The following is a 20,410-nucleotide window of genomic DNA, read 5'->3' as shown; positions in this document are numbered from 1 at the left end:
GACGAACTAATATCAGTCGCTTACCCGGAAAGTTTAAGAATAGCTTTCTTCCCCCTGGAAACATAAAAAAACACTTCTTTAGACCTCCTGGAAATTCTTCCCGAAAAAAATTTCGTCCACCCCCTGCATGGTTATAAAATAGAATGGCCCATTAGAGCAACGATTTTGGTGATTTTGTAATTCCAAACATATCAGTAAATTTATGTCCCGTTTTCTTCTTCTTTTTTTTTAGCAAAAAAAAAAAACTAAACCAGTAGCAAATAAACATTGAAACAAAATGATGAGTTGATCTTGGTACAATGCTCCAACATTGATGCTTCACACTTGGAATATTCTAGCAATTTTCACCGGTAATCCTACATTTTTATAACCTTGAAAGAATTGAAGAAATTTTTGCTGGAAGAAATTTTTGCGAAATTAAATTCCGTGTAACAAAATTTAAAAAATCACCTATAGAATTAGTGTTTTTGGGGCAATTTTGCCATATTTTAAACAGAAATTCCTATCAACCGCGAAATTAAATTCTGTGAAAACTTCTTCTTAAGGTATAATGAAAGATAGATAGTGGGTAAAGGGAAGATTCTTGCTTACATCTATCTTGTGATAATGAAATTTCTTCCTAGAATTCAATATCTCTCACTACTAGGTCAATAAACATTGATTAGGCCCATCGTCAATATTTTTTCATTGACTTTCAACAAGTTTTTTATCGATCGTCAAGTTTATATTGACTGTCAATTGCAAATTATTGACAACAAATTGTTTGCATTGACAACCAATAGTTCCTTTTTTACAGCCACTGTTTCGTATTGATTGTTAATTATTTTGTTGCCAGCTGTCAATATAAGTAATGAACAGTCAATGCAAAATTGACTGTAAATATTGACGGTCAATATAATTTTTAGTTTTCAAGAAAATTGACCGACAGTCAATGTATAATATTTTTTGTCAATGATTTGTATTTGACAGGCAATAAAACTTGCTGAGAGTCAATGAATAACATTGAACGTGGACCTAATCAATGTTTCTTGAATTCAATTTCTCTGTAGGCTACGCCATATCTTCCTTCGTTTCGAGCGTAAAACTTGTACTAAGAGTAAGGCCTAAAAGCCTGGAGCTGTCTATTGTGTAGACTAATTTCTCTGTTTCTTTATAGGTTTTGAAAAGTTTGTTGAGTAGGAAGAAAAAAAACCCAATGTTTAAAGTGCAGCGTCTGTGTCAAAGAATTTTTATACAAAAACAAACAAGAAGGATAATCGCTTGTGGTACATCTTCACTAGGTTTGTTATTTGGTCTCCAGCGTGTTGTCATGGCAACAAATATGGTGGATGATAACCAATCGCCCGTGGCTCAACTTGAAAGTTTCGGTTACAGGTTTGTTGGTAAGAACTCTTACGATTTCTGTCGGTACACGTTTTTTTATAAGAACAAGCTATCCTTTGATGGCCAAATTGTTAAGAAGAAGTTAAGAACATTTTAAGACTTCTTCAACTCAAAAATACTCGATTTCTTAGGAAGATGGACAAAATGTTCACAAAATGGGGAAATAAGAACAATTTGAAAACATTTTTAGGCTTACAACTCAAAAGCTATAAATATCCAAAGGCTTCCAAAATTTTGGCTGTTCTTATAAGAAAAACATGTTTGTCTTCTTAAAACCTCGAGCCTTTTTGTAGTCGCGAGCATAACTTTTGATTCAGAGGTGCCATGGTCATAAAAAATTGAAAGACTTAATTCTAGGGGACGGTAGGTACCCGACGTGTCGTGCCTAGTGTGTAGTATTTTTTAACGTAGCGTTCATTTACTACACTTTTTTATAAGAACGTCAAAAAAATTTGAAATCTTTAAATGTTCTTCACTCTTTAAGTTTTGTGGCTGAAAATGTTCTTACTTTTACTATGTTGTGAGCATTTTTGTGTCATTTTCTTGGAATTTTGGTGTTTTAGTGCCCGAAAATCCTGAATTAAATCATTAAAGTTGAGCCTTACTAAATAATCTCGTTCTTCTAAATTCAGATGGAAAACTACAAGACATCGAGACAAAGGGACCTTTCGAATTCAATGTTTACGAAGAGAAAAGTAAAAACCAACGAAGATATGAAAGGATCGGAGAGGTAATTAGATTAGGCTGAACGCATCCTCTCTGAGATGTCTTGATATACTTTAATGGGTTTGATTTTCGCGGGGATTAAATTTCGCGGTTGAGCTCACCCGCGAAATTTTAAGATTTCACGGCGATATAATTTTGCGGATGACTTAATTGTGAGATAATATTTTCACGATTTTGTGTTATTTTCGCCATTTTACTGCCAAATATGTATTTTGGTTGTGGAATACGCAATATTAGCGCTTCTTTGATGGTGCTAAACATGTTTTGAATTTTATCCAAAAGAATTTGGCGGAGAACACCTTTTCAAATTTCCATTGGGACTTATTTTCGCGGATGACACCCGCGAAATCTAATTCCCACGAAAATTAATTCCATCAATCCCATTGAAGTAAGGGATGCTCAACGTGTATGAAATTCCCGTTCGAGAGTTACCCCATTTCTCGGGTAAACTGTTTCAGTTTTCTTTAAAAGGTTTAGAAACCCAATGATAGTATTAACCTCTAGCCATTCAAATTTATAATTCAGATCTAATGAAATTTTAAGATCTCTCAAATGAAACACAAAGACGAGTGGTAACTCTCGGACAGGAATTGTATACACGATACGCATCCCCTTTATCAAAACATATCAGAGGGGATGCGTACAGCCTATGCGGAGTTAGGAGTATCCGAAGAATAGAAATTTTAGCTGATTGCAATAGCACGTGCATAAAATTTAGTAACATATTTTTTAAAATAAGCGAGATTATGTATCTGGAATTCTCTACGGCTACGGCTAAAGTGGCGAGGGAAATGTCGAGTAAGGCAAGTAATGGCGGGTGAAAGCAAGTTCGATATTTGACGTACGGCATTATGTCGACTTTGCTTGGACGGTGTTTTGGTGTTTTTCCCGTACAGAGCAAAGTAGACAACGACATGTCGCCTTTGGTGACGACCCGTATGGGCAGCCCCGCAACCGTAGCCGTAGAATATCTCCGATACATAATCTCGCTATAGTTTCTTTCTTCTTTCTTAGATTATGAATCAGTATGTCTATCATCTGTTGGAGATGGAAGGCCAACTCACGCGTTTGCACATACCAGTAAGCTCGTTATAATACCTCTGATTTTTGTCTGACAGTGGGACTCCTAGTTTTTTCTTTGGCTAAATTTACGGTTGCCGGTGGGACAAACAAAGTAAAAGAAAATGAAACGCAAAATACAAAAAGAAAACGCAAAATAAAAAAGAAAACGCAAAATAAAAAAGAAAACAAAACAAAATAAAAAAAATGGAAAGAATGAAACCAAATGAAATAATGAAAACAAATTAAGAGAGTCGCCTCCGTCAAATGTAAAAATCCAATTTTTAGGTTTCGGGTTATGTGTAAAACAAGATGTTTTTCAGAATTCGCTTTCTTTGGGAATCTCCCTCAATACAAATAGTCAATATTTCATTTTATTCTGCTCCTCATATGCAAGGTCGAGGGGTGACATCTGATATTCACTGACTCCTTCCCAAGAGACTTACATACCAAACCACGATTGCCAAATTTGAAGGATTCAAGGGGAAAACAGGCGAGTTAGGATTTCATAAGAAAATTAATTGCTGATTGGTTCCTTTGGTTCCTTTGCTGTATTAGGTATTTTGTATGGGCCAAGAAATGAGATTAAAAAGATTCGTAAAATAGACCTCACGACTATTTTCTTTGATGTTTTCAGCTAGATGCAAGTGAAGATGATGGACGTGGTTTTATTTTCCACAGTGAAGACGCGTTAAAATGTGACCGCTTAATGATTATCGTTCATGGTTCTGGTGTGGTTAGAGCTGGCCAGTGGGCTAGAAGGTAATTATAATAGAGAAAAATATTTTACCGATTAGGTAGTTGGCTTTCCATATTCCATATTGTAACTCAGTCCTTAAAATTAGAGCCACTTTGGCTTTTCAGATAGCGACATGATAGCGGTTTTTCTTTTATCTTATGAATTTTATTTGATCTTTGTTCACTGAGCGAATTATCTCGTCTTGCGTTAGTAGACCATATTCTTACACACATTTTGGTCTAGCATACTAGAGTCGAGTAAATCCAAGAGTAAGTAGATTATGGTAAAGAAAATAACTTGAGGATTTATCATATTCTACCATACCTTTGATATTTATCGCATCATAAAATAACACTTATATACTGTATAACATGTAATAAAGACAGACATTGTGACGTGCTGTGGCACTCATAAGGTTCGGCCTCGCGCGAGCATTGCTTGCTCCCCCAGCAGCCTCCAGTGGCGTTCGAGTGTCATGATATACACCATGGCTTGGCAGCTCGCGTCTGTCGAGTCGCAGTGTCTGTCAGCGCCGTGATTTCTACTCCTTCATGGGTAGGACCCATCCCGAATGCATTCGTAGGGCTCATATCTATCTAACATGTAATAAAAGCTACTCCAGTCTAAAAAGAAAAGCCTTCCCAGCTAGCACACAACGTTGTTTCAACGTTCATCTAACGTTATATGGACGTTGTGAATATTAGAAAAACGTTGAAACGACGTTGTGTGCCAGCTGGGTTGATTCTTTATAAGGTCTAGATGATGATGTTTAATTTTATCCAACAGGCTTATTATCAACCATTCATTGGAGAGTGGGACCCAACTCCCTTACATTAAGAAAGCAATGGAGGTACAGTATATGCATTTATATCTTTAAAAGGTTGAGTGTGGATTGAAGGGGGCTTATCCGAAGAATTCATGCATCCCCTGCTAATGAAGTTGAATTATTGTTGAAAGTCGAAAAATTGCTATTGATTTTTAATGGAGTAATTTAAATGAGGTTTTTAAAGGTGTAGTAGTGTACTAGGGTCAATTTATGACATGCGAGGGGAATTGGGTGCCACAATATGATAAAAGTGTGGGAAGGTATGTCAGGCATTGTATCTAGGGTGGTATTGTGATCACATGAATTTAAAGAACTCTGTTTCTTACTGAAATGACCCGTTTTCTTAGTGCATTATCCTGCTTGTCATCCAAATTGATGTTTGTTTAAATATTTCTTTCTTTTCAGTTGGGTTATGGTGTAATTGTACTGAACTCTAACCAACATTACGATGAAGTCAATGACCTACCCATCAAGGTATCAAAACATATTTTTAAGTGACTGCAGTGTGAAAGGTAGAACATTCGGTCACGGTGCGCAAGGTCGTAGATTCAATGATCGGGCGATGTCGTGCTTTGGCTGAAAAGTGTGCCGATGTTAGGTAGGAAATCCTATCTAGTTCACGTGACATTGCAATAGAATTTCAGCGCTTGACCAATAAGAAGTTTCGTGGGTTTTTGAAAACAATAGCAGCAATATTTTTTGCAATATTTACTTTTTTTGCTTGGAAGAACTTAAAGCACGACATTCGGGCTTTGCAGAAATCTGTGGTCAAAATACTACCTAATGCCTCTCTGCTAAAACTCAGTAACAGATCAAGAGAGAAAGTAGAGAAAAGCAGGGAGAAAGAGTGGTGCCCTCCCCTATCATTGGTTATATAGCTATCGAAAGAGGAGCCTTCACTTTGAACTGTATTCTCTGAAGTAAGAAAAATAGATTCAATCCTTTTTCTAGGTTTCTTTTAAATGCCTGACAATACTTCAAAGATATTAAGAAGTTCACCTAATTCAGGGTTATTTCCTAAGGGAAAGAACAAACGAGGCACGGGTTGTCTTAAATGAAAAATATTATATATTTCATATTAAAAATAAATCTTCATGCTAGGTCGAGTAAATTTTATAATGATGCATGTCGAGTATATAAAGCAATAAATTAATAAATAGTCAATGTTAGTTTGAATATATTAAAAATATTAAAAAGTAGACTTTATATATTTTAGAAATCTTTACCATGCAATGGTTAAGGACTCTTATCTTAATTATTGAAGTAAAGCCATCGATCATAATTCTGCAATATCAATTTAAACAGGGGCTGTATTTCAACGGTGCAAATTGCACTTTTGTTTTCACTGATTAAAAAAAAAGCGAGAAGGAAGTTTCCTTCGTGATATATTTAAAAGATAGCCTGTTAACCTGAGGTGAAAATTGTTATAAACTTTTAGGTAATATTTAAAAGGTATAGAATGTTGTTAAAATTAAGCTTTTTTTAATTTTGGGTTTGGTACGATACTTCTTAATTGCATGTGCAGTGTCTTTTGTATTTCATTCCATTGTTTCCTTGGTTACACCAAGCATCAAAGCCGGAAATGCTGGAATACGGAGGAATAGCTTTACATTTGCCAGAGACTTTGGGTGGTAAGCGGGTGGTGGTTGTTGCGGTAGATCTGGTGGTCGATTTGGGTGGTTGAGTTGTGCGGGGTGGTGGAGAGCCACAAGCATTTTTATTGGTGCAAGCATAAGCCACATTTCCACCAAGAGCCGCTACTTTAGCTGCATTCATCAAAGGATATTTGCCTTGCCCACAAAATTTGCCACTGAAATCATCAAGATCCAAAGCCCAGAACATGTATCCTTTGAGGTTATGTTTCTTCATCACATTGTGAATTTTGTAAACAATACTTTGTTGATCATCATATCCTACCCATTGATCACCAGAGCTTCCATAAGGTGCTTTGACTGGACTGCTCTCTGTACAAACATGGTTCTGGAAATTCATCTTGCAAATTTCATAATATGCCAAGAATCCTTTTTCACGAGTGTGTGGTCCTGTACTTCCACTGGTGGCAGGTGTTCCAGGGTTTATTTGACAATTATTCTTCAATGTGAAGCTACGACCGTAGGAAGCAAGACCAAGGACCAATTTATCTGGAGATGCACCTTGGTCAAGCCATTGTTTAACAGTGTAATGGATATTCTCTGGTCTTGCGTTCTCATCAGTGTTGGTATGATGTCCAAGTCTGTTATCCCAAGAACCATATAAATCATATGTCATCAGGTTGATGAAATCTAAAGATCGTGATATTTCAGCAACTTCGTAGTTGTTATACACAGCGTTAGCAGCTGCTTTGACGGCGGCAGTGACCAACAAACCTTCTCGGTGATAAGCATCAGCAAGCTCTTTACAAAGTGAACTGAATCGTTGACGATCTCCAGCTGGTGATCCTCTAGCTGCTGGAAATTCCCAATCAATGTCCAAACCATCGAATCCTAAACGAAAGAAGATTGGGTGATTTTAGCTTAGAAATGTTAAAAGCAAGGATTGCGCCTTTCTTTAGAGTTCTTATGGAGGGAAAAATGGTTTTTATAATAACCTTTTAAAAAGTATAAGCTTTTTCTCAGATGTATAAATATATGTGAAAGCAGGTGATCAGCTGTTTTATATTATCAAGAAAATTACTGCTGAGATTAAATTCTAGATTGCCTTTATTTGTTGTATGCTATATTGGCAGAAATTACAAATTCGGGTGTTTTGAGAAAGCACCACTTACCATACTGTTTGATATATCTAAGAGAGTTGATGACGAATCTATCTCTGTTAGCTTTGGTTGAGACCATCTGTTTGAAACCCTCTGAACCATGAGTCCAACCACCGATCGCTAACAGTGTTTTCAATCCGGAATCTCTCTTTTTTAAATCTTGCATTTCTTTGTAAAGTACTGATTGATCATTCCATTCATAAGGTGCGATTGTGTATCCATTGCCAGACGAAACGACTTTGCCGAACGAGAAAATCAAGTGTGTACATAGTCCATCTTGGTAATCTCTTGATAATTCATATTTGGCAAGTCCAGATCGATATTGAGACCAGTTGGTGTAGTAGCATACACGAACATATGCTTGAGTTGCCATTACAAATGCAAAGAGAAGTGAGATTTTGAGTATGGTCGTCATTTTGGTTGGTTGACGATATTTTTCTTGCTTTGGTGCTTTGTTGCCGAGAGTCTTTCCAAAAGCTTTAGTAAAGCTTAAGATATGTTTTTGCTTTACAACAAATCCTACCGTATACTAATGAATTTAAAAAAGATGCTTGTTGTTGCTTCTTGCTGCTGCTTGAAGATGCTTTCTGATCAATTCGGCAAAGCTTATCCTTTTTATACTATTTAGTGATCTAACTATATGACTGTTCGGTCCAAACGGAATGTTGCGAAATCCTTTTGATGCTTTACAATTTCATTACGTTTATCCGTTGATATCGGAATGAAAAGTTTGTCTGGACCTTTGGAAATTTTCCTCCTCAGGGGTGACGTAGATTTATTGTGATTTTAAAACGTCAGTTTATGATATGTATCTATAAGAACATTCCAAGGAAAACTTTTCCTATGTTGAAAGCTACATTATTTTTCGAATGAATGAAAAAAGTCACCTAAGCGTATAAAAAAAATATTATTTTCGCCAAAAAGATAATCCATCAAGGCATTTATTTTTGAAAAAATAAAAATTCTATTGTAAACAAAGGGAAATATTTATAAGATGTTAACATTTCTTATAGAAAAATGTTTCAAGGTTTAAAATGTCAGGGTCTTTTGCTCAAGCTAATTAAGTAATCGCTTGATGGTAATTGTTCGCTTGGCAAATTATTCCTTAATTACAATTACTGCCAAATAAGAACGGTTGAGTAATTACGTCATAAAAGGACGCGTCTTTGTGGCAAGGAAAAGTGTTTTGAAAGTCTTCTTCTGTTATGAGGGTTAAAAGTTTGCAACTTGGCAAACTTAAACTTGAACTTCATTCGCTTTCATTTTATCAACTAAAAGATTAAGATTCAGCTAAGATATATGAACAGGGTGTCAACGGAATGAAACCATTGAAACCTCGGGAAATGAACATAATCTTTAAGAATTTTTAAATGTCTTGAAAAAAGTATTTTTTGATACAATAACCTTGTTTGGTAACATTTGTGTTTTGGTTTTAACTGATTTCTTTGTCTGTTCTGCAGTTTTAAAACTTTCTAAACACTTTTCTTTCTGACTTTTTCGCTGAACACCACTGACACTTTAAGATTTTGAAGTACCACTATTTAAATTAAGTCGAGCCCGATCAACCTTGAATCACAAAACCTTTAAATGATATGCATTTTTTATGCAGTTTTAAGTTCTTCCGTCGAAGTAGATAAAGGGGCTTTTCCGTCTTAAAATTCTGCCTAATCATCAAAATTTCAACAATATGTGCTAGTTTGCTATTTAAAATCCATTCTCCGTCTCAGACGAAAATCCTAGCTTTGATAACTGTACATAGTGTTGTTCTTCTTATTTTAGTACAACAGATCGCCAGAGAGCCATTTCAACTACGTATGGAGGGAAATAGTGTCCAAGTGTAAGGCCGGCGATATTGCGATCGTTGCTCATAGTTATGGAGGTGAAATCACCGTTGCTGGGGTACGTCACTTATTGTAGGCAACTTATTTAATTCATGTGGAAAAAAGTTGTTTTCACTGATTTGTGGCAGTTTCTTTCCACGAAAAACGCTTTTAATTTTTTCTTTTTGTTCGCTCGTCATAAAATGAAATCAGGATTTCAAAACGTACTTTACTGGTATATACATCAAGAGGAATCAAACCTCTTGAAATAAATCAATGATACCTACGTAATACTTTAATGGAATGAACTTTCACGGGAATTAAATTTCTCGGTTGAGCTCATCCGCGAAATTGTAAAATTTACTTTTTACACGTCATTTTTAAACAAAAAGAAAGAACTACTTTCTCCCTTCTTGTGCCATGCGAGCACAATTTTTGAGAGTTTCTTAGTTTCTTCCGCTTTAACAACATAGAGGTACGCCTTATTTCTTTATCATGATATCATATTTTCAAATTTCCTTCAATCCAGGCCACATCAAATCGTGACTTGATCGATCGAACGTTTGCCGTCGCATTTACAGATTCGGTTCATTATTCATCTTCGAATGACCGGAAAATCAAAAAGTGGATGTCGAAAGTTTGTGCTATATTTTCTAAAGATAATGGTCGAGCGAATCTACACGCAATCCAGTTTATAGGGGTCTGGGAAATCGGAAATCTTATATAGGCAGTTTTACTGTATTTTAAGGGTCTTGAATTTTTAGGGACCAAGATACGCAAACAATATTTGCAGCTCATATTCACTAATGACTTTGTAAAAAAACTTGTAGTCGAAATTTACTAATTTTAGAGCGCTTTTACATACCCTGCTAAAATAGCGAATGTAAATCCACAAAGGAAGCAGGGAAAATTTGGTATCCTGAAATATACCTAACAAGCTACACATTTCATAAACTTTAGTGTCACCTCTTTAGTCTCAGAATATTGTCAACATAGTTTGATAAATCTGTTTTTTAGGTTGCCTAATGACTTTTTAACTTATTTTCCCGAGTAATTTTTTTCCTTACTTGAAGTAATATAAACTTGCTTGGACCTGTCCTATATACCAATCAAGAGGACTAAAATGAAATAATTCATTCCTTTTTCAGCATGTTTGTAACTGGGTGGGTAGTCAATTGCCCTTGGATGAAAAATTATCTACAAGGAAAGGAGATTGCGTCAGAAGATCTGCAGGTTAGATGATTAGTAATGCTCTTTTTATGCCATTATTCTTAATTGGGGAAGTATCTTAACCCTTTCCCGTGCCGATGTCGGCAAATATCGACATGGGCACTTTCGTTTGGACTTTTCCAGAAATAGTCCGTGCACCCCCTGTTGAGGATATTGGATATCCAGGGGGTTAACGATTTTTGTTCAAAAGTGGATAGTCAGGGGGTTAAATATCTACAAGGGAGTGGATATCCAGGGGGTAAAGTGTCTTTTCAAGTAAAAAATACGATGTCCAGGGGTAAGCATCTTTATAAGAGAGGATATCCAGGGAGTTAAGCATATCGTTAAGAGTGGATTTCCAGGGCGTCTTTACTAAAGTCTATTCACGATAAGTGTGCACTCTTTTTTCATTTACCTATAACTTTTGAAGGAATTCTTCAATTTTTATAAATTTGGTATCATTGGAAAGATGTTAGTGAGTGGAACAATTTGAAATTAAAAAATCTTTAAAAAAATTATAAAAATGAAGATGAAAATAAAGAAGAAAAAAATGAAGATCTTGTAGAAAGGTGATATGACTTTCATTTTCACTGAAGTGGCTCCTTGATTATCGAACGACATCACTGTGAAAAAATTTCTCAAAAATAATCATTCAGTCAAAAGATATCAAGCAAATTTATAAGCTGATTGACGTCTAAAAACGGTGTTTTCTGCTGTTTTTTGCTGTTTTTTGGGGTCAATCACTTATCAACTTTGTATCATAACTTTTTAATGAATATATATTTTAGTAAAATTTCTTCACAGTGATGATCTCCTAAGATCAAAGAATCTCTCCAGTGAAAATGAAAGTTATAGCACTTTTCTACAAGATCTTCATTTTTTTCTTCTTCATTTTTATGTTCATTTTTAGAATTTTTTTAAACACTTTTTTATTTCAAATTGTTCCACTCACAAATATCTCTCCAACGATACCAAATTTATAAAGATTGAAGAATTCCTTCAAAAGTTATAGGTGAAAGAAAAAAGAGTGCACACTTATCGTGAACAGACTTTAATATAGTAGGATATCCAGGGGGTTCGATACTTCGAAAAATCAATATCCTCAACAGTGGGGGTAAAATCTTTTTCTGTAAAAGCCCATTGCTTTGCCGATGACAGCAAATACCGAAATGGCTAAATTTTTTTTCTGCGGCAAATAGGTGGAACCTTAGAAAAACCGAACCGCTGTTAAAGGATTAACGGGGATTCTTGTCTTTTGGCTAATAACATCGGAAGGCTTCAAAAGTTTTAGATGTTTTTATAAAGAAGTTGTATTTTTCTTTCACAGGGACTCCGGTACACGAAGAAACTTCATGGTATGCTTTCGGTTCTGTTTTCAAATTCTTCGAAGAACAATGGGAAGAAAGAAAACAAAAGAAGCAAAACACAAAACCAGCTCCTCCTCAAAAAGTAAGTCATTTGACGGTCTTACTTTCAGGTAAAAATAGAGAGAGATTATATGGAATAAGTGAGGTGGGTGGAAAATGCAGGGATGTTTGTTGGTTTGGATTGGAACGCTTTTGGTTGAACGTCTTTGAAAAGAGAGAAATGCGAAAAGAATATTAGGCAGAAATGAACTTTGAAATGGATTCATGCAAAAATTATCAGATTGCGTTTTACAATTATTGTTGCACGTTTTTTTAATATAAGAATAAACTATATAAAAAAGGCTTAAGAACAAAATTATAAGATTATCTTCAGGCTTTACGCCCTCTAAAACTTCCAATTTCTTAGGAAATTGCATGAAAAAGCTCACAAAATGGTAAAAATAAGAATAGGATATAGGAAAAATTTCAGTTTTAAAACTCAAGTCAAGAAGTTAAGAACATCAAGTCTTCAAAATTTTCGTATTATTCTTATAAAAACGTGTAATGCTTGTAACAGTTATCATATATTATAGGTGTAATTGGGCTCTTCCAGAATTTGTCGGTGCATGTGGGTGGAAGATATAGTCTGGGGGGTGAAAAATCTACAAAATTTACCCTGTCCGGGGGGTAAACTTGCTCTGCTTGGGGCTAATTTTGCTCGGTTTGAAGTTTTTTTTTAGTGTCCGGGGGGTCAACTGATGCTTGTCCGGGGAGTCAGACCTGGTGTCCGGGAGGTCAAAATTCACCAGGTCTGGGGAGTAAATTTCTAAAAAATGTTATATCCTCCTCCCCCCATATTCAATTTTTTCTCTGGAAAAGCTCATTGTGCTGTTTCACTTTTTTCTAGAAAACAAAATCTGTAGAAGAAAGTGAGGATGACGAAGAATTTGAAATTTTGGAATATCCATCGAGTGAAGGTGAAAGTGAAAAAGCTAAGAAGCAGAAAAAGAAGAAAACTCCACCGAGCAAAAGTGGTGAAAATCAAGATCAAAATCAAGATAACAACCAATCAAATTTACAGGATCAAGATGATATCCAATCAAGTTTGCAGAATGAAGATAGCATCCAATCAAATTTGCAGAATCAAGATGATAGCCAATCAAATTTGCACATTCAAGATGACATCAAATCAAATTTACACAATCAAGGTGACAACCAATCAAGTTCAATGAATAACGAGGCCAATGATGGCGGCATATTTTATGATGCTGAAAAGGGTGAAAGCCAAACAGAACAAACACCGAAAGAGCCTGAAAATAATGTATGTTTTATTTGGCTTTATATCGCTTTATATTGGCTTGCATATTTATTCTATTTGTTTGCTTCAAGACTCGAGAGGTGTAATTATGAGGTTAAGGTTTTACGGGGGGACATGAGAGAGAACTTTTGGCAGACATTTTGAAGTAAGGTGGAAAATTATCCTTTCCAGCGGCACATCCCTTACCCAAACACATCTGGTCTAAAGTCCGGTCTCCAACTTTTGGCTTCAATCCTTTTTGCTTGGAAAAAAGATTACGTCATGAAAATGTAGCGCTCTCGAAAAAAAAGTTGACTATATTTCAACTTTTTAACCATTACGTCAGATCGCGCCAATGGAATTGGTTCATTTTTCTTTTGACTAATAGCGTGGAAGCTTTGCTCGAGCTCGAGAAAGTGCGATCGCGGCGTGCCCAAGTGGATTCCGGCCTTAAGGCAATCCAACATGTATAATGCTCATTTTAAAATAGACTAGCAAACTAGTCTGTTGATTAATCATGTCCGAGAGTGGGAACATAAAGGCGGCGGGCGTTTGCTAGAATAGGAGCTGCATAGGAGAACTAGCAAAAGTTGGTGAGAGGCTGTTGATTAACAGACTAGAACATTCTGTCACTTTGGAGGCTTTGAGAACGGAGGAGTGCTTTCCTAAATTTTGGAGGGAGAGAAGCCGACAGACCAATTTGCTTTGAATTTCGTGCCAAAAGATAGGCAACTTTGCAAGTTTTGAAATTTTTGCATCTTTGTTTTTGTTATTTACATATTCTTAGATAGGTAAAGTATTTGCAATTTAGCTTCAGCTTTCTACAATTATCCAAAGTGTACGAGGATTATTCAGTTTTTCCTATGCAGGTTGGTGGTATATGTTGTGCTTTCGAGGCTTTTTGCTACCCACTTTCAGTCAAGGTAAGAAATATTTCTATTTTGGTCCCACCTAAAGACTTTTTGTTGTTTTATTTTAGTACTTACAGACTACTTATAAAGTTATATTAAGAAACTTGATTACTCTCCAAGTCTAATCTCTAATTGTGAACCTCTCCAACACCCTTTTTATGAAAACAACAGTAACGCTAACCAGGCAACTCTGCTAAAAAAAGTACCTAGCAATATAACATATTTGAGAAATGTTGACACTATTTTTTGAATAATAACATAGCATAATAATCAACAATTCTCTCACTCTCAATATTGCATGTGTTGAAGAAAACTTTTGGTACAGTTTACAAACCTGTTTTAGGTTATCATCAGAAACAGCGTTTCCTGGTCAGTTTGAAGAAACTCAAAAGATTCTCCCTCTCATCACTCTCAATGCCATTACCGCCAGGCTGCTGTCTGACAGCCCCACCCTCTTCAACATACTCACTGCTACAAAAGACAACCTGTCCTGACTGTTTTAGCCTGTAATGTACCAGCAAATCACAGGAAAATTAACATACGGGTGGATTAATTTTTCTTGTCATTGTTTTGAACATACATTTTGTGTATACTTCGACAGTATACTTTTTACTTGTTCGACAATATTAGTTACACGGTCTTGGCAAGCCTCGTCACCAATACAGTTTTTACTGACCCTGTATATCCCGTATCCCATCTCGAGACGATCGTGCAACGGATTTATCCTGCAGAAGTTCTTATTAGACATTTTCATTCAATCAGGATTCGCATTCGATTAGTTTTTTTTTTAAGTGATAGGTCGAAATGCAGTAACGAACTTTCGATATGACAAGTTCTAAAATTGAAAAAGGAAAAAGGAAAAAAATTAGCTAAAAAGATTGCAATAGTTTTTAGAAAGTTACTGAGTATAACAGTGTAAAATTATGGTATATTATTAACTTTTGCACTGATAATTTTTGAAAAAAGAATAAATTAAATATAAACAACATTTCATTCAACATAATACTAGTAAACAATTGATAATCAACCGATCCATAGTAAGTTAATTTTTAAGCAATTGTCTTGTATTGCATGACAAAATTAAAAAGCATTCATAAGTATTTTTTAACGTACAGTACAAAGCAGACAGCTTAAGTCGATCAGAAAGACCATAAAAACAACAATGCCTCAGTCAAACATCAAAATTCAAATTAATTTAATTCAAAAAATAAATTCAAACTATTTCAATTTAGCATCCAAATAAATAAATAAAGTTTATAACAAAACAAATTTCATCAAATATTGTATATAAAATATTAATTTTTGTTAGTAATGTTTATGGTCAAGTTGTTTATTTGACAGTTTTGAAGTAACGTCGGAAGCAGACGACCAGAGATGTCACTGCTGGAAGTAAGATTTCTTAAATCAATGTTTCGAAAAAGTTCATCATCAGAGTCATTCTCTGTGATGGTGACCGATGATTGGCTTTGATGAACATGAACTGAAGTAGAATTGTCGATACAACGTGAGATGGCTTGTCCCATGGCGACTTTTTCAGAACTACTAACTCTCTGGTAAACGGCCAGTGATGAAACAGATTTATGCCCAGTGACTGCCATGATCTGGGCTGGGTTGAACATGGATCTTGAAAGCAGAGTGGCGCCAGTTGCTCTTACACTATGGTTCTGTGTACTTAGTGGAAAGTTCACATATTGCACTCATTTTGGTCATAAAATTTGACAACGATCTCTGTCCAACAGCAATGTTACAAAACCAAACATTTTCTTCGCTACAAAAACTGTCCTTGGGTTTTTGCCAGAGTTTATTGTTTGAAGAATTTAGCTTTGAAGTGTAAGAAACAAAAGACTTAACTGGGCAAAGGTTGCTATTCGGAATTTCTGGCATAAATCCACTCGTCGCTTCTTTGTCATTCTCTCGATGATTCTTGGTGAGTTCGTCAACAGCCTGACAGACGTATCGAGTCCCATCTGCTCCTGTTTGGACAACAAAAGTGTCCTTATTCATTGAGTGCATGTTTTCGGCTCCTCTTCTGCGAAAATATAGCCTGATGTCCAACTGCACTTTGTTTTGCAAACCACAAGGGGTGCTGATATCGAAGTACATGGATTGGTACATTTTCTGCAAGTCAGAGTCAGAGATGATGGGATAATGTTTCACATATCCTTTCCCTTCTTGCTTGAGCTCCTTGATGGCTGCTTTGTAGGAGATGTTGGCTTCACGAAACGCAGGATCTTTGATTATGTCGATCTTTGATTATGTCGATCTTTCTTTCTATTGGTGGAGTCTGAAGGTATCTATTTAAAGAATGTCTATAGTTTTCCATGCTTGCAGCTTTATATTTTTCTCCACTGGTCCTTCGAGTGTTGATATAAAAGTGGACCAAAATATCGTTCAATTGCTTATCTGTCATATTCTCGAACCTTTCGTCCATATTTTTCTCCATTAAATAATCTTGCAGTTGTTTGGCAGCTTTCTTATTAGATTTAAGAGTGTTTTTAGCATTGATGTTGGTCTTTTTTTCTGTGATTTCAGCTTCAGTAGCACATCCAAATCTGCTTGCCATTTTGTTGCTTCTACTGTATCTTGCTTCCAAAAATTCAAAGATATTCTGAGACTTCATTTGTTTTGTTTTTATTATTTCCAGGTAACCAACGAAGACATTCAATTGCGAATCGAATGTTTTTATTGATTTCAGTGCTGCGATTGGCGTATGGAAGCTATGGAATGTCTTCATTTTTTTTCGAGAACATTAAAAGTTTGAGATCAAAATAAAACATTCGAATCTTGAACAAAACATTCGAAAGCGCATTCGCCAATATGCAATGTCTTCTTTTTTTTCTCAATCGAATGCAAGGAAGACAGATACGGTATATATCCCACCTCCACGTGATGTCTTTTGACCAATGAAATCGCTAGAAACTTACTGATACGGGATAAGTATACTTGTTCGACAATATACTTTTTACTTGTTCGACAACATACTTTTTACTTGTTCGACAGTATACTTGTTCGACAATATACTTTTTACTTGTTCGACAACATACTTTTTACTTGTTCGACAAGTATACTTGTTCGACGGTATACTTGTTGGACAGTATACTTGTTCGACAATATAATTGTTACTTTTTCGACAAGTATACTTGTTCGACAATATACTTTTTACTTGTTCGACAATATACTTTTTACTTGTTCGACAGTATACTTGGTCGACAATATACTTTTTACTCGTTCGACAAGTATACTTGTTCGACAATATACTTTTTACTTGTTCGACAGTATACTTGGTCGACAATATACTTTTTACTTTTTCGACAAGTATACTTGTTCGACAATATACTTTTTACTTGTTCGACGGTATACTTGTTCGACAATATAATTTTTACTTGTTCGACAAGTATACTTGTTCGACAAGTATACATACTTGTTCGACAAGTATACTTGTTCGACAAGTATACTTTTTACTTGTTCCACAATATGCTTTTTACTTGTTCGACAGTATTTTTGTTCGACAATATACTTTTTACTTGTTCGACAGTATACTTGGTCGACAATATACTTTTTACTTTTTCGACAAGTATACTTGTTCGACAATATACTTTTTACTTGTTCGACAGTATACTTGGTCGACAATATACTTTTACTTTTTCGACAAGTATACTTGTTCGACAATATACTTTTACTTGTTCGACGGTATACTGTTCGACAATATAATTTTTACTTGTTCGACAAGTATACTTGTTCGACAAGTATACATACTTGTTCGACAAGTATACTTGTTCGAAAAGTATACTTTTACTTGTTCCACAATATGCTTTTTACTTGTTCGACAGTATTTTTGTTCGACAATATACTTTTTACTTGTTCGACAGTATACTTGGTCGACAATATACTTTTTACTTTTTCGACAAGTATACTTGTTCGACAATATACTTTTTACTTGTTCGACAGTATACTTGGTCGACAATATACTTTTTACTTTTTCGACAAGTATACTTGTTCGACAATATACTTTTTACTTGTTCGACGGTATACTTGTTCGACAATATAATTTTTACTTGTTCGACAAGTATACTTGTTCGACAAGTATACATACTTGTTCGACAAGTATACTTGTTCGACAAGTATACTTTTTACTTGTTCCACAATATGCTTTTTACTTGTTCGACAGTATTTTTGTTCGACAATATACTTTTTACTTGTTCGACAGTATACTTGGTCGACAATATACTTTTTACTTTTTCGACAAGTATACTTGTTCGACAATATACTTTTTACTTGTTCGACAGTATACTTGGTCGACATTATACTTTTTACTTGTTCGACAGTATACTTGTTCGACAATATACTTTTTACTTGTTCGACAGTATACTTGGTCGACAATATACTTTTTACTCGTTCGACAGTATACTTGCTCGACAATATACTTTTTACTTGTTCGACAACTATTTGTTCGACAATATACTTTTTACTTGTTCGACGGTACATGTGTTCTACAAATCTTTAAAAATGTCGAACAAGTGATCGCATCGTTGTTCAACAGACTAGTTGTTTGACAGTTATTAGTTCAACATCCATTTGTTCGACTGCATGGTTGTTCGACACCCACTTGTTCGACACTCTTTTGTCGAACAAGTTTAGATTGTTGAACAAGTGGATTGTCGATCAACTGGGTTGTCTATCATTTTGTCACCCATTTGTTTAACAACCCACTTGTTCAACAATTTGACAAATTGTCGAACAAATGGTTGTCGAATATGTGATATATCACCATAACTTTTGGAAAAAAATACTAGAATTGTATAAGCATGATGAAAAAAGCTTTCATTCATTTCGACAAGGCCGAAATTTGAGCCTGTGAGATTGGGGCTTCAGCTTAGCGTTTTTTTCCTTTCTGGCGTTTAGCTCAAGTCAGGCTTTCAGCCCTTGCCGCCGACAAAATTTCTTCCTACGCTCACCTAACTCCTACGCTCACTTTTCCCGCGTGATACCGTTCCAGCCCGACTAGCGTGCCAGTCTAATTTTAAAACAGCCATCTTAGAAAGGGATTTTTGTTTTTTTTGTTTGGATTAGTAGGGTAAATTTCAAGAAAACATCAAGGGGAATAGACCTTATCGTAGTTTTTGATTTTTAAAAATGCGATGCATTGTGGGATTGTTTCGAGTGTATTACAATAGAAATCTCTTAGGAATTCCTCGAGGGAATTCTATTGTAATACACTCGAAACAATCCCACAATGCATCGCTTTTTAAGAAAAATAAAAAACTCCGATAAGGTCTATTGGATTTCATCGAATATGGAGAGCATGAGAGTTTCTTTTAGACAGTTGTTTTCGATATACGTTGGAAAAATGGAGTGTATCGAATTTAAGAAAGTCGAATTAGAGATATCATGAACTATTTCTTTTTCTATTTCAAAAGGTTGAGGATATGTCTCAAGATGAAGATGAGGTTGCCAACGGTGATCAGAGAATCGTTGTTCTCAAAGACGATCAAGCTGTTATCGATGACGATGGTAGCGAACCAATGTCTCAGGATGGTGTTAAACAACAATCAGAATCTTCACCAGTTGTTACCAAAGCTGAGCTATAATGAAGGGTTTGATGGTTTTAACTAAATTGCAGTATTTGTAAAGATGGTTGTTATATCTTTTTGTCAAAGGCACGGATAAGTTTTTGTGGCTGTCATTTTTTAATTTGTACAAGTTATGATTGGGTCGGACCACATGATTGAAGGATTGCTTGGCCAGAATTGAGAAACTTAGACCAGGGTATATAAAGATTGAAAAATAGGTCAGTGGGTTTATCTTATAAGTGAAATGTCAGAAGACATTGCATTGACGTGTTCTCAATTACAAAACTTTTGCCATTGTGAACTAGAACCCAAACTTCTTCTGAGTCATAATAATATGAGAGTCAAACTTTTGGTTTGTTTTTGAATGATATATTTTTGCTTGTATATTACCGATTCAAGATTGTCAATACACGATGGTGAATGCTATTGTTTCATTCTCAAACAATTGCATAAGGATGACGTTGACCTTGATGGACGTGTAATACATGGCATATGAAATGCCCAGACTCCTGACATGGTTGGATGATTTCAATTTCTTTAGATGTGAAAATTTTAAATTGCACCAGTTTTCTTAATCATTCAAATTGTATTTCAAGTGACTCCTTTATATTGTACATTTCATTGGGTTATACACAAAAATTAGATAGTTCGCATTGTGTTTTTCTGTGTTTATATTTTGATACTTCGATTTTATATTTTATTCTTTTAAAAAGCTATATTTTTCAATCAGGCTTTCTATAAAATTTAGTATCAATCGAAATACTTTGGTGTT

At 35.2% G+C, this 20,410-nt stretch overlaps 3 protein-coding genes across 4 annotated transcripts; 1 reads left to right on the top strand and 2 right to left on the bottom strand.

Annotated features, from left to right (window-relative positions):
• Positions 1–230: 230 nt before the first annotated feature.
• LOC136819036 (FAM172 family protein homolog CG10038-like) lies at positions 231–20,227 on the top strand. Of its 2 annotated transcripts, none has more exons than XM_067075200.1 (13): positions 231–350; positions 1,281–1,382; positions 2,016–2,113; positions 3,124–3,189; positions 3,806–3,930; positions 4,694–4,757; positions 5,139–5,207; positions 9,265–9,384; positions 9,835–9,942; positions 10,454–10,538; positions 11,842–11,963; positions 12,768–13,181; positions 19,486–20,227. In XM_067075200.1, the coding sequence occupies exons 1-13, from the start codon at positions 314–316 to the stop codon at positions 19,654–19,656; spliced, it is 1,581 nt and encodes a 526-aa protein (XP_066931301.1). In that variant the 5' UTR covers positions 231–313; the 3' UTR covers positions 19,657–20,227. The 2 variants fall into 2 exon arrangements, with proteins under 2 accessions (XP_066931301.1, XP_066931300.1); XM_067075199.1 differs by having other exon boundaries at positions 1,157–1,382.
• LOC136819043 (chitinase-3-like protein 1) lies at positions 6,215–8,063 on the bottom strand. The gene is made up of 2 exons (XM_067075207.1): positions 7,498–8,063; positions 6,215–7,216 (listed from the first exon to the last, which is right to left on the bottom strand). The coding sequence occupies exons 1-2, from the start codon at positions 7,898–7,900 to the stop codon at positions 6,243–6,245; spliced, it is 1,377 nt and encodes a 458-aa protein (XP_066931308.1). The 5' UTR covers positions 7,901–8,063; the 3' UTR covers positions 6,215–6,242.
• LOC136819082 (uncharacterized) lies at positions 15,725–16,631 on the bottom strand. Its single transcript, XM_067075249.1, has 2 exons — positions 16,449–16,631; positions 15,725–16,315 (listed from the first exon to the last, which is right to left on the bottom strand). The coding sequence occupies exons 1-2, from the start codon at positions 16,629–16,631 to the stop codon at positions 15,725–15,727; spliced, it is 774 nt and encodes a 257-aa protein (XP_066931350.1).
• Positions 20,228–20,410: the final 183 nt, after the last annotated feature.

The sequence above is a fragment of the Clytia hemisphaerica genome, unplaced genomic scaffold (genome assembly GCF_902728285.1).
Source record: "Clytia hemisphaerica strain Z4C2 unplaced genomic scaffold, Clytia hemisphaerica genome assembly, whole genome shotgun sequence".
Classification (NCBI taxonomy): domain Eukaryota; kingdom Metazoa; phylum Cnidaria; class Hydrozoa; order Leptothecata; family Clytiidae; genus Clytia; species Clytia hemisphaerica.
This window is presented reverse-complemented; position numbering and strand designations above follow the sequence as displayed.